This window comes from Chiroxiphia lanceolata, chromosome 1, assembly GCF_009829145.1.
Source record: "Chiroxiphia lanceolata isolate bChiLan1 chromosome 1, bChiLan1.pri, whole genome shotgun sequence".
Classification (NCBI taxonomy): domain Eukaryota; kingdom Metazoa; phylum Chordata; class Aves; order Passeriformes; family Pipridae; genus Chiroxiphia; species Chiroxiphia lanceolata.
Window position 1 is genome coordinate 54,651,537 of NC_045637.1, and position 12,759 is coordinate 54,664,295.

General features: G+C 38.0%; 1 protein-coding gene across 1 annotated transcript in view; it reads right to left on the reverse strand.

The window, feature by feature from the left end:
* SPIRE1 (spire type actin nucleation factor 1) overlaps window positions 1-12,759 on the reverse strand; it is a 128,114-nt gene that overhangs the window by 34,038 nt on the left and 81,317 nt on the right. The window contains 2 exon segments of the mRNA XM_032713387.1: window positions 1,814-1,978; window positions 3,493-3,576. Coding sequence (XP_032569278.1) covers window positions 1,814-1,978; window positions 3,493-3,576 — 249 coding nt within the window.

A 12,759-nucleotide genomic window follows, 5' to 3' on the forward strand; every position in this document is an offset into this window, starting at 1 on the left:
GTGCATTCCATATCAAGCTACAGTCTTATTATTGAACATGCTTTGCACAGTTTTCTAGCAGACCCTGCAGCAAGATTCAAGTTACTGAATTTAAGGTTTCCAATAAGAAAGAAGTGATTTTTCTAGCACCATGTCAGGAGCAGTTGTCAGACTGAGCCAGCAATTCCACCACAGGTACTGTACCTGCAGCAGATTGTAATCTCAATTCATGTTTATGCCCAGAGTTCACTTTGACAATCTATCTCGTTGACAAGATAGCAGGCCAAAAATAGATCCTTGCAGGGATCTTGTACACAGTGAGAGCCTGGATGAGCAGAGGAGCAGCTGTGCCTCCAAGACATACCATATAATGAAGAAAATCTTTTCTGAAGAGGCAGGAGCTTGCTTAGCAGAAGATGAATTAAAAGCTAGTCTGACAAAAGCAAAATTAGATGACCCAGGGGTTCCCATTCAAACAAAATGACTATTCTGATTGCATACAGTAATCAAGGTCCTGAGGGGACTGTTCCTCTTTCGCAGCGAGTAGAAAGAACACTTAGCACAGTTCTCTGAATTGTTAGGGGAAAGACAGATAACATCATTACCTGGGTTCTATTTTACCCTCTTGATTTAACATTTAAGCAACATCTGCTGCAGAAAATAAATACAATCAGATAGTCTAAATCCAGATCTCAATTAGAAAAGTACTTTCAGCTCAAACATAAAAGCCATTTATGCTACACACTTTCTGCCTCTCTCATCTGTCTTCCTCCCCTCCCCTCTGATTTTTTTTCTGGTGGAATCATGGCTTTCTTACTATCAAAGATTGTGTGAGAATTTGTCAGGAAGGAAATACACCTGAACACTGAATATTCTAAGACAATGCTTCCATTGTAACTAATGACAGGAGAAGATAAGTAAATACAAGGTATAAATATTGATATTGACCAAATATATGCCTCTGAAAAAGGGATATTAAATGTCCTTCTAAAGATAAGGACCCCTTGAGATCGATTGCTAGCTTATCAGGAAGAACTTCTTAATGCTGAAAAAAATATAACCCAAAAGGACAGAAAGAACGGGAGACACCAATAAATATCAAATTGGTTCTGATAAAAAGAGTACCTGAAGTCAATCTTACAAGCATCTTTATGAGAATCTAGGAGGAGGAGATTCATGAACACTCTCCAGCTTGCTTTGGTTTATTGTCTTGACTTGAAAGCAACAGTAGAATATGCTGAAAATAACTGAGCTCAACTTCTAAAAACGGAAGATTTAATTTTTTTTACATTGAGAATTCCTTGAAAATTCATAACAGATCTTGATAAGTTCTCAAGCACCGTGATACAGGCAATAGATAATATAAGTTTTCAACCTGTGTAGGTTTTCCTTTCCCATCACACTATCATTCATGGTAGCACTTTACATTCTGGAATTCCAAAAACTATATTGTGAATAAACAGTAATGTTCTCTCCAATGAGAAAAGTCTAAAACAGTCTCTCAGTGGAAAGCGTGACAGGACTTTTGAGATGACTCTTAAGGTTATCACAAAAGCAACGCAAGGTATTTGTTCAAGCATGTGATGCATAGGCATGTCTTTCATAATCGTAAATGCCTGCCACATGGAAAACAAAATACACTACATGTGTTGGTTTCATGTTTTCCCTCTCAATGCACTATGAAAATTTAAGATGCCATTTAAAACCCATGAACATTAGTATCTGTAAGAAATAATAATTTCAAGATACTCAGAAAAAAAAAAGACAAGAAGAAGATAAAAGAAGGAAAAGAACATTTCAGATTTGACAAATTCTAGTGATTCTCTTGACTTACCATGACCTTCCTTAAGGTGTAGCGTTTGGATCTAATATCATCCATCAGCATCTCATAGGGTGTGAGCTGATATTCTATTGGGAGCGGGTTGTACTGACGCTCTTGAACTTTCTTAAGTTTAACACCATTCCGTAAATCTCGCATCACTTGCACCCAAAAACGAGCCTGAAGGGAAAAGAGAGAGAAATTTTATTTGATATCTTACCCTTGAATAACAACTCATATTAAATCGAAGTTGTTTGTTTTCCTTCCAGGGCACCACCAAATATGTACAGCTGTACTATTTTATTTTTAATACAACAATCAAAACCCATTTTATTTTATATAAGCCTATTTTTAACACTCGTGAATGTAACAAAACTTTGTTGCAACTCAGCAGACTCACCTCAAATACAGAAAAAGAATTTGAAATTCTCATACTTTACATCTATATTCCCATTTCAAGTATACTGCAAGCATGCCTTTAAAGTTTTTAGACTTATACCTAATACTATGCAAATTAAAACAATGACTGAATCTGAAACATTGTTGCCCAGAACTTCATTGCAAAATTTCCCAGTAGTTGTTCTTCAAACAGAAATTTTGGAATGGACTCCAAATCCTAAGGTCCAGCAATATCTTCTCAGTAGTCAACTTCCTTTTGCTCTGCCTGTAAGAGCAACACACACTAATACTTCCCTCTCATTTTCTGGGAAGCAGGATGGCTGGAGAGAAGAAAAATAAAAAGTGGTGGATAGAAGACTGGGAAATTGAAATCAAGTCCTTTAAAGAACCTCATAATATTCATCTATGAACTGGCAAGAATAGAAACTAGGAAATAAAACAAGCTACTTCCTGGTTAAGAGTTTCCCTGTAACCTTTTTCTTTCATCATTGGAGAAACTCAGCTCTGTCTACTCCCTGGCTGCCCCTCTGAAGGTGAGTCAGCATGATTCCCGTCTAAATATCCAGTCTCTTTAAACTGCAAAAGCTTCTCCATGAAAGCAGCCTAAAGGAAATGTATTGCTTCGATACTTCTATTGTTTCATCTGTCAGGAAATGAAAGTTGAGACTCATTTGGTTCTTATTTGTCATGAGTTACTATTAATTCATACGGTAAAAAGAACAGAGACTGATTTTAACATAGTACCATACAATGGTTTGGGTTGGAAGGGATCCTAAAGCTCATCTAGTTTCAACCCCCCTGCATTGGGCAGGGACACTTTCCACTAGATCAGATTGCTCAAATCTGTTCCTGTGCTCCATCACCCTCATTGTAAAGAATTTCTTCCTAATATCTTATCTAAATCTACTCTCTTTCAGTTTAAAGCTATTCCTCTTTTCCTATCACTACAGGCCCTTGTTAAAAAGTCCCTCTCCAGCTCTCTTGCAGGCCCTCTTTAGGTACTGGAAGGGTGTTGTAAGGTCTCCTGGAGTCTTCTCTTCTCCAAGCTGAAAACCCCAACTCTCTCAGCCTGTCTCCACAGGAGAGGTGCTCCAGCCCCCTGATTATCTTCATGGCCCTCCTCAAAACTCACTCCAACAGGTCCATGTCCTTCTTATGTTGGGGAACCCAGAGCTGGACACAATGTTTCAAGTGGGATTTCATGAGAGTGGAGGTAATGACACCTTAAGTAAGCTTTATAAAGAAATATAAATTACTAGTAATGATGCTGAATCACTATTTAATTGTTGTCTTACCCAGTCAGCATTTTTTAAGTCATCAAGATCTGTACTGGATTCATCACTTCCCTCTTTGTCCATTTCTTGAATCTTCTTCAGGTTCTGCCAACGAAAAGGAGTCAATGAATGAATGACGGCGTTACTTTCAAGTAAAATTTCAGCCTGATTTTTGACATCTCTTGTATCAGGTTGTTTGGGTATTCTACTGAATGTTTTATGACTTGAATAGTAATACTGTAAAAGTAACTTGAAACACTATTTGAATGTATTTCTCTTCCTTGAAAAGTGTACCTTAAATACTGGGCAAAAAATGTTAAGTTTTGAGTATGAAAGTACTTCAGGTACTAACATGCTGGAGGAAAAACTATACATGGAAACTTTAATCCCTAAAATTTAGCTATGCACAGAAAAAAAGCAAACAACCACCTGGCAGGTCTGTTAAGCTACAACACAGAAAGGTAAGGATCCCATTCATACCAAAATGATTGTTATTTGTTGAATTCAAGACTTCATTTTTTGCAGAAGGAGAAATTCCCAGAATATTAGTTGTGAGGAGAAATAATCTACGAGAAATCCTTTACACTGAACAGACTTGTATATATATTGTAATTAATTAGTCTGTATAACACGGGTATAGATTCTGAAATATCAATAATAAAATCATGTAAGTAAGAGAAACATCTTTCAAAGATGAAAACTGTTATTTATGGACAAGATCAGATCATGAAAATATGGAGAAGATTGTGTGTAAAGGGGCAAAAAGAAGCTTTCATACAAATAAGAATGTGAAAAATGATTAAAAGTTAGAACACACCAAAAAACAGGCAAGCTTGCATACAGATCAATGCAAGAAAAAAATTTGGAAGGCTGTGGGTTTACGTAAATTATTTTTAATGCATTAACTCCTGCATATTCATAATGTTATTTTATTTCTGTTTATTTCTGTATTGAAATGTTCTGGAATGAGCAGTACAAACAAATTCTCAATGATCTACTTTACTTTCACAGAGGGTTTTTCAAAAAATCTTTAACAATGTTTAATTTGATCTTTTTTCTACATACTCACTAGTATATTCAAAATGGATAGTTAAGTCCTCTGCTAACTACTTCTTTATTTTATGAGACTAAAGCAACAGATCAGAGGTCTGACAGACATATTTATCAAAAGTATATTTCTTACTTTTAAGCACTCAAGCTCTTCCTCTAATGGTACTGAATAATCAGTCTCAATTCAGCTTCTAAGTTTTCAAGAAAAAATAAAAGCAAACATTTTTTAAAACTTTTTTTTTCCTGGGAGTAAAACTTCCAATTTCCAAACTGCCAACACTTCAGTGTAAGAAATGGAAGCATGGGAAGAGTGCTTAACTTGCACATTTAACAGCACAAGTATTTCCCAAACCTGGCTACAGAGACAGCAAATGTGAGTCAGCTACCACAGAGGTTTTGGAAAGAGACCAGATGGGTTCTTTATTGTCTTATTTAATAAGCAACACAATCGATTTCACATCAAGGAAGAAATACTACCATTACCCTATATAAATAAAATATATAATTTACATGAAGACTCTCAAAACCATAAATCACCTACACTAACAGAAGCAGACAGATCACAGGACAATGTGGGAACATTTTGGCTTGACTTGCAGTATCACAACAGGATACCCAATTGGGAAAGAATGTTTTCATGGAAACTTGTGTTGTCCTGGCGCTGTGGTCAGCAGTCAGTCTGACACTTACAGGCAATTGCCCTTTCCAAGGGAAAAAAAAAAGAAAAATGGAAAGAACAAATAAAGGCCTTGCTTATATGTATGTTGCTATCCAGGGTTTCTTCTTTTCTGTATCACACAGTTGCAATAATAATTTCAAATACAGTATCTGTGAACTGTAAATTACTTGCTTTCTAGCAAACTGCTAACATTTATTGATAATCTGCAAAACATAAAATTGTTCTGATACTTTCTCCTTTTCCTCTTTGTAACCAAAAGGTAACTTTAGTAAATGAGCTCACAAATGTCAGATTTGCTGCTCCTTTTCATACTGCAAGGTACACATTAATTTTTAAAAAAATAACGTATTCCAGCTGCTTAAGCTATACTTCAACTGTTCAACACGATTGGTGACAATTACCCATCTCAGCAACCATGTTCCCTTACCATACAGTTTTCTGGGTTGCTTTATGCCCAAAGGCTAATGTGTTTGACTGACATAAATATTCCATGAAGCTAAAAAGATTACAACCTGTTTTTCTTAACAACAGAAAATAAGAAGAGGGGAAAAAAAACCCATGAGCAGCTAAAAGATCTTCTAAATAAGGCAACCATCTAATTAGTTTCTCTGGAACATAGCTAGAGGGGGAGTTTCTACTCGAGAAAGCACAGGTGTAAGTGATGCTGGCTACCATGCACTGGAGAGCTGCAAGAGCAAAACCTGCCAGCCAGGAGATCTCTCAAAGTGCAGTTTATAGTACAAATGAATTGGTACAAGCACAGGCTACTGCCAAAGCCAGGCTTCTATTATGCCCCATTCTCATGCTTAGTGCTCTGTCTGCTGCCCTTGTATCGGCAGACACCCATTTCACAGGGGTGGTTCAATCCCCTTCCTGGCACCTGGCTCAGATCCCTAAGTGCAGCCCACTATGCAATCAGTGGGAGAAGAGCATAAAATAAAGGAATTTCCATCATTATAGAAGTTACAAAGCTTTGGTAGACTTGGGAGAAAATAAATCAGCAAGTGCTCTATCCTTGCATGTAGTTCTTAGGATGGCTTCTTTAACTCTTCCACATCTGCCAGGTACTGCTTAGGAAGGAATAAATTCACTGTGACAAATGATTATGTTTAAACTCCTACACTAAATGGAACATTAGGATTTCCCTCCAGCACCTCCAGCCATCATCAGTGGGTTTCTGCCTCTGTTTCATTGTAAATAATAGAAACCAACACATTTAAAATACAATAGACCCTTTATCATAACACAGCTGTGATCCAAAACCTGCGACTAACCTCAGCTGCTGTAGCCACTTGTACTTACCCTTGGGACAATGCCTTAAGAAAAGCTATTACAGCAAAATAAATACATGCCCTAAAAGAATTTCCATTTCCGAAAGTAGTAACATCTTAAAATGGTTATTCTAAATAATCTAAATGATCCCAGAACCTCAGATCCATACCACAGACCTGATTCAGCCTGAGTGTTTGTTCAGGAAATAAGGGTTAGAAGTGTACAAAATGTGTTTCAAGAGCTTACCCTTTTTTTTTAAACCGTTATGGCATTTGGCCATTTTTTTAAAAGACTGCATTTTGTGACAAAAGCTAGTAATAAAAATATCAAATGTCTTCAAACCTCTTGCTGCACTATTAAAAGCAGGCACTTGATTTGCTGCTGCTGCGTGGCCCACATTTGAGATGCACTCTTCTGTGCTCAGTGACAGATGGGAGTTTATATAAGACACTTGTCAGCACAGTGTCAAAGACTTGTTTCCATAAAATGCTCTCTAAAGCACAATGCTTCAATGAATATGGTATTCTAGGGAATTCAGATCTGAACTTTGTCTTTCACCAATTGCAGAACACGGGCTACTGCAGTTTCCAGTTTATACTCTTAATTAGGAATGATTTTTTCACTAATTGAATTGATTCTTACTCACTATCTGTGAAGCTAATAAAATATTCTTGCACATTTAGGCTCAATTTAAAAATATATAATATGCACATGGGGAAAACCTGCTTTTACATATCTTCAGCTATTCAAATTGGGTTTAAATTCCAAGGGCTTGGCCAGCAGCATTACTCTGGTTCTTTGAAAAGACCCAAATCCCATGTGATTCAAACATGGGAATAGGATCAGTTAAATCAGTCCCTGAAAACCTCTTGAGTTGATATCAGACAAAAGTTTCACATATAGTGGTATGGGTTGATGCACTTTGCTCAGTTCTGGAGAGGGCAATAGTCCCCATGCTGCTCAACATAAATATGCTGTTTAACAGGAGGAAAAAAACCCAAACCAACTGCATGGAACACTGATTGAGTGACAGTGCCTGCACCACTTAAGAAAATAAACCCAAATCTTCCCCCACCAAACACTAACCGGCAACATTTTCCTGTATTATAAATCTCCTAAACTGAGGGATCAAAGAGATCACAATGCGGCCGCAAGCCTGACAACAGTACAGTTGCAAGAGTGGAGTCACTGGAGGCCTGGAAGTGTAGACGAAAGTGAAGTTGTGAGCAGAAAAGTTTGTGAATCCATTTCTTTCTCCAGCTGTGCTTTCTGAAAATCCAAGCAGCAAGGCATTTGACAGCTTTCACAGTCACAAGACTTTTAAGAGTAACTTGGCTAATGACTGTATTTCCAAAATAAGTTAGCCATTAACATTATTTAGGTACCTATTAACTATATCTATTATCATATTTTGTACAAATAATACAGCAGTATAGCCAGGTTAAATGGAAAGTAACACCTGACTTTTTTCATTAACTGTTTTCCAATTGAATCTTTGCATGACATGAAACTAGGAAAAATGAATGGAAAAATTTAATTTCTATGCATGTACTTAATTAGATTTGTATGTTTACATTTCATACAGATCAGATTGAAATATATCCAGGTAGAGTGAAAGAATTATGTTTTTACATCAGAAAAGACAGAAATGTTTTAAAAGAACAGTACAAAGATGACAGATTGGGAGCTTTCTCTGTGTTCTACCAAAAACTTAATTACAAGGCACACTGTGGATAATGAAATTATGGATGAGTTTTTGATAAGCATGGACTTTCCCTGCAATCAGAGATGTAGGCAATTATAAAAATATACAAAGTCTTAATTAGTCTGGAAGGAATATTAATCTTGATGGTTTAGGGTGTACATCAATCTCTAAATATTTCTGAGATACTGGTACCAGTCACAGAGTCACAAAGTGTTTGAGGTTGGAAGGCACCTCTGGATTCAGCTGGTCCAGCCCCCCTGCTCAAGCAGGGCCACACAAGGCCAGCATCATGTCTGTTCAGCTTTTAAATATCTCCAAGAATGGAGACTCCACAATCTCCCTGGACAACCTGTGCCAGTGCTCGGCACAGCTGTGCCACCCTCACAGCAAAAAAAGTATTTCCTGATGTTCAGAAGGACCCTCCTGTGTCTCACTGTGTGTCCAGTGCCTCTGGTCTTGTCACTGGGCAGCATCCTCCCTTCTAGTATTTGTAGACAATGATGAGATCCCCCTGAGCCTTCTCATTTCCAGACTGAACAGTTCTGGATCTCTCAGCCTTTCCCCACAGGAGAGCTGTTTGAGTCCTTCATCATCTTCCTAGCCCTTCAGTGGACTCTCCAGTATGTCAACGTCTCCCTTGCACTGGGGAGCCCAGAACTGGATGCAGCACTATAGCTGTGGCCTCCCCAGTGCTGAGTAGAAGGGAAGGATCATCTCCTTTGGCCTGCAGGCAACACTCCTCCTAATACAGCCCCGGACACCAGAAGGCTCCTTTGCAGCAAGGGCACATTGCTGGTTCACTCAGCCATTAAGTGCATATGGAACATTAACTCCAGAAAAAGGCAAAACCGGGCAGTAACGGGGAGCTGAAGGAGGACTAGGGCAGATATCCCATCAACATATCAACAAAGCAGGTCCTTAATGTGGACAGCATCACAGGTGAGTCCCTTGTATGATCCAGAGAAGCAATTTCTGCATTCCTTTGCTTATATAGTCTCTCCCTGCCTCTCTCAGTCACAACTGATGCCATTTCTGAGCAACGTGTGTGACCTTCAGATACTTCACAGCAGGAACATTTGCTTTATCTCATGGACATAATTTACTTGTGCCTACAGTTCTTTCCATGGCTAGGTGCCAGCAAAGGTTATCTCAATGACTTCTGGATGATCCTGAAAAAGATGAATCTTTTCTTTTACACAGGTCCATTTTTAGCAGTTACTGTCTTGCCCCTTGCCACACATATGTGCCTTTCCTCTACCTTGTGGACCATTTTTCCCCAAAACAATTTAAAAAAAAATTCTAAGAAAGGGGGGAAATCCCCTTTCTGCAGAATTTTCCTACTGCAGTTTTGAAAGCTCACTTCTTGAGATGAAAAACAAGCTGTACTCCATCTTTTACTCATCATCTGTAAACGCTTAAACAACAGGACACAGACTTAGGTGGTCTTGGCCCATCAAAAGACCACTTCTGGATGACATCAGAATGGTACCCAGGGTGGGTCTCCAATAAGGGGACCTTTCACAGAGCCTAAGCAGCACACAGATGCTGCCAGTAAGCTGAAAAAACACCCCAGTAAACTTGCAAGAAAAATTTCACCTTGCAAAAAGATATTAGATCAAATTAATTAACCAAATTTCAACCTCAATGGAATTGCTGCTGCTATTGCACAGAAATATTTTTACTAGTTACCCTAATGTTTAATTGTTTAGTTTTTTAAACTCTTGCAATAGTAGTATCACATCTTTCTCAACTCTGGGCTGTCCTGTGCATCCACTACACTAAATGTTTCATTCTCTTTAAGAATGAAAATACCATCTCCATGTCTTCAAGTCAGCTTTACTGCTGACCTTTCATACACAGGGAATCAGACTGGAAATAACCACATGGCATCAATTATGTGACAAAGTGCCTTAAACATTCTATTTGACATCCACTGAGATGACCTGAACAGGTCACTCATTGCTTCATCATTTCTGATTAATACACTCACCCAAACGCATGCCAGTAAAATTCTTACTGAAACTACGCTCCATTTGCAATATAACCAATATAATGGTGACGTTCACATGATATACTGGGGAGCATGTGACTCCTCAGTATATATATTAGTAATAAAACATATTATGACCCTATAGACCCACCCCTCCTACCTCCTGATCTATCCCTCATGAAATCCTGCAACTTTCAAGATACTGACACGTTTTTTGAGGGGAAAATTGACTACAGCATCACAGCAGTATTTTTTTTCTGCCTCTTGGACAGTTTATTTTCCTTCTAAACCTGTAGCATCAGGTAGGTCAGATTTGGTTCTCTCCAAGCAAGTGAATTTCTGCAGATAAAAATTCTCCCTCTTCCACTACAGCGAAGGTGGTTGTTTAAGTGTTTACTGAGCAAAAAACCACGAACCTCACATTCTTGAGAAACAGATACCCAGATGCCATTCCATGGCCCTAGAAGGAATCCAAGTAATTTCAAAGTAATTTTTATCCATAGAAAAGCTATTTTAAGTAATTTTAGAGGATATCTCCCCCCCTTTTGGTGTTTTTAATTTCATGTCAATCTCACATCCGCAACTGTGTCTAGATCTGAGGGATTCTAAAGCAGGATCTCCAAATAAAGCTGTTACTTTTTAAAATAAACTAACAGTACAAAATTCCTGACATCTTTAGTGTCAAAACCACAATATTACACAGTATAAGTTTGGGGTTTTTTAATTGGAGTTGATGTATGTAACTTGTTTTTTCCCCACAGTTATCTGCCAATGCAATCACCACAAAGTCATGAAAACAAAGTGTCCTCACTGAAGTATTCTGCGTTTATCTCCTTTATACTAAATACTCATATGACAATAAAAAAACAAAGAAAGATCTTTTTTACTCAAAGAGCATTTAACTGTACTCCTTGTGACTTAAGATTCTGCTATGTATTTGCGAGACAGAAGAGTACATAAACAATACCACAGCTTTTACTGGCACAAACCTAGTGTGATCATATGATCCCTGCTTGCCTCAAGTATAAACTATAGAGGCCATTTTAAAATGGTATAATAAGATTTACAGCATTCCACGTCATATTTCCTTTATACTTGATTTTTAATTTTGGACACTACATTATTTTCAAAATTAAATACCTCCCAAATCTATAGTTGGATAAAAGCTACAACCAAGGATCAAGCACATCATAAACCCAAAGTATTCAGATTCCAAAAGCTGCTTCCAAGATAATTTTCTTCTTAATTTCTGGTGTGCTGAGGGGCTGATCCAGAGTAAAACGAAATCAAAAGGTCAAAATTCTGGCCCTGGTAAAGTGCAGCAATATAACTCTTACTGATTCAGTAGGGCCAAAATTCCATCTACAAGGATTACTTCCTTTGACCTAAATGTGCTTTGAATCAATGCCTAATAGCCTGTGAGAAGCAAATGTTTTCTTTCATTTGGGATTAACTCATAGTATGCTCTATGCTGTGATCAGATGTTGTTGGGTTTTTATGCTCAATTATAAGGTGATTAAATAATTTGCAAATTCAAAATGTCCTACTTTTTTTTTAATACTTTTAAAAAATTATTGTTAAGACTTGATTTTAAATGGTTATAACTCACAATATTTTACTTGGACATTGACAACAGAGATGCCTTATTACTGCTCACTGTGGCTGAGATGTTCAAGAACTTCTGGAAACATAATTCCTCTCTCAGCAGAAAGAGGAACTCCAAAGGGTCTTATCTTTGAGCTTCAACATTGACTTGCAATAGCTGCTAAATGAGGTACTTCCAGCACAGGTCCCTCAATTAATATACAGGTAGTTAGAAGCCAAGATGTGAAATTAATGATGTCAAGGTTCAAGAGACAAAATTCAGATTTAGCATGGAGCCACTGTATCTTGACTGTTCCCTGTATCAGGGGCACTGGATGAAGAAGTCCTGTAACACAGGCACTTCAGAAAACAAATGGCTCTTTAGCCATGCTGACACTGTCGAAATTATCCTGGTATGACACTGCTTCAGTTTAAAAACTGCTTTCCATTTGAGTAGGACTGGAGGAGATTTGGAGATGAAACTTGACCCCGTGCAGCAAAAAAAAAAATCTCTGAAGGATTCTCCCTCTTGGATGATGCATCTCACCCAGGAAAGAAGGAGCACCAGCCCCTTACGCCTCTGACTGGTTTGCATCTTCCACCATCAGTGTGAGAATAAAAGCTCTCTTGTGCTGCTCTTAGGCTCATCTGACCCTTTGATGAGCTGATCTAGCTCATTAACCTGACAAGGAATAACTCCTCTTTTTTTTTTGTTTTGCTTGATATTTGCTGGGTTTGTTCCCTAGATCCAGAAGAAGGAAAACAGTGGGAGCATGTGTGCGTGGGTGGAACAGCTCTGCCTCTTTCAGCAGCAAAATTTTTAGGTCAGCCTGTAAAATCTTATCCTGCTTTTCAAAGGTACTGTAGATCTTGACTTAGAAAAGAAAATCCTTCAGGGATTTATTAAAGGAAATTATGAAAGCGCTGTTACTTGACAAGTTGGCTTTGGTGAAGAAATCAGCTTTAAGAAGCATGTTTCTCTTCCTGCTCTCCCCCTCACCCACCAGC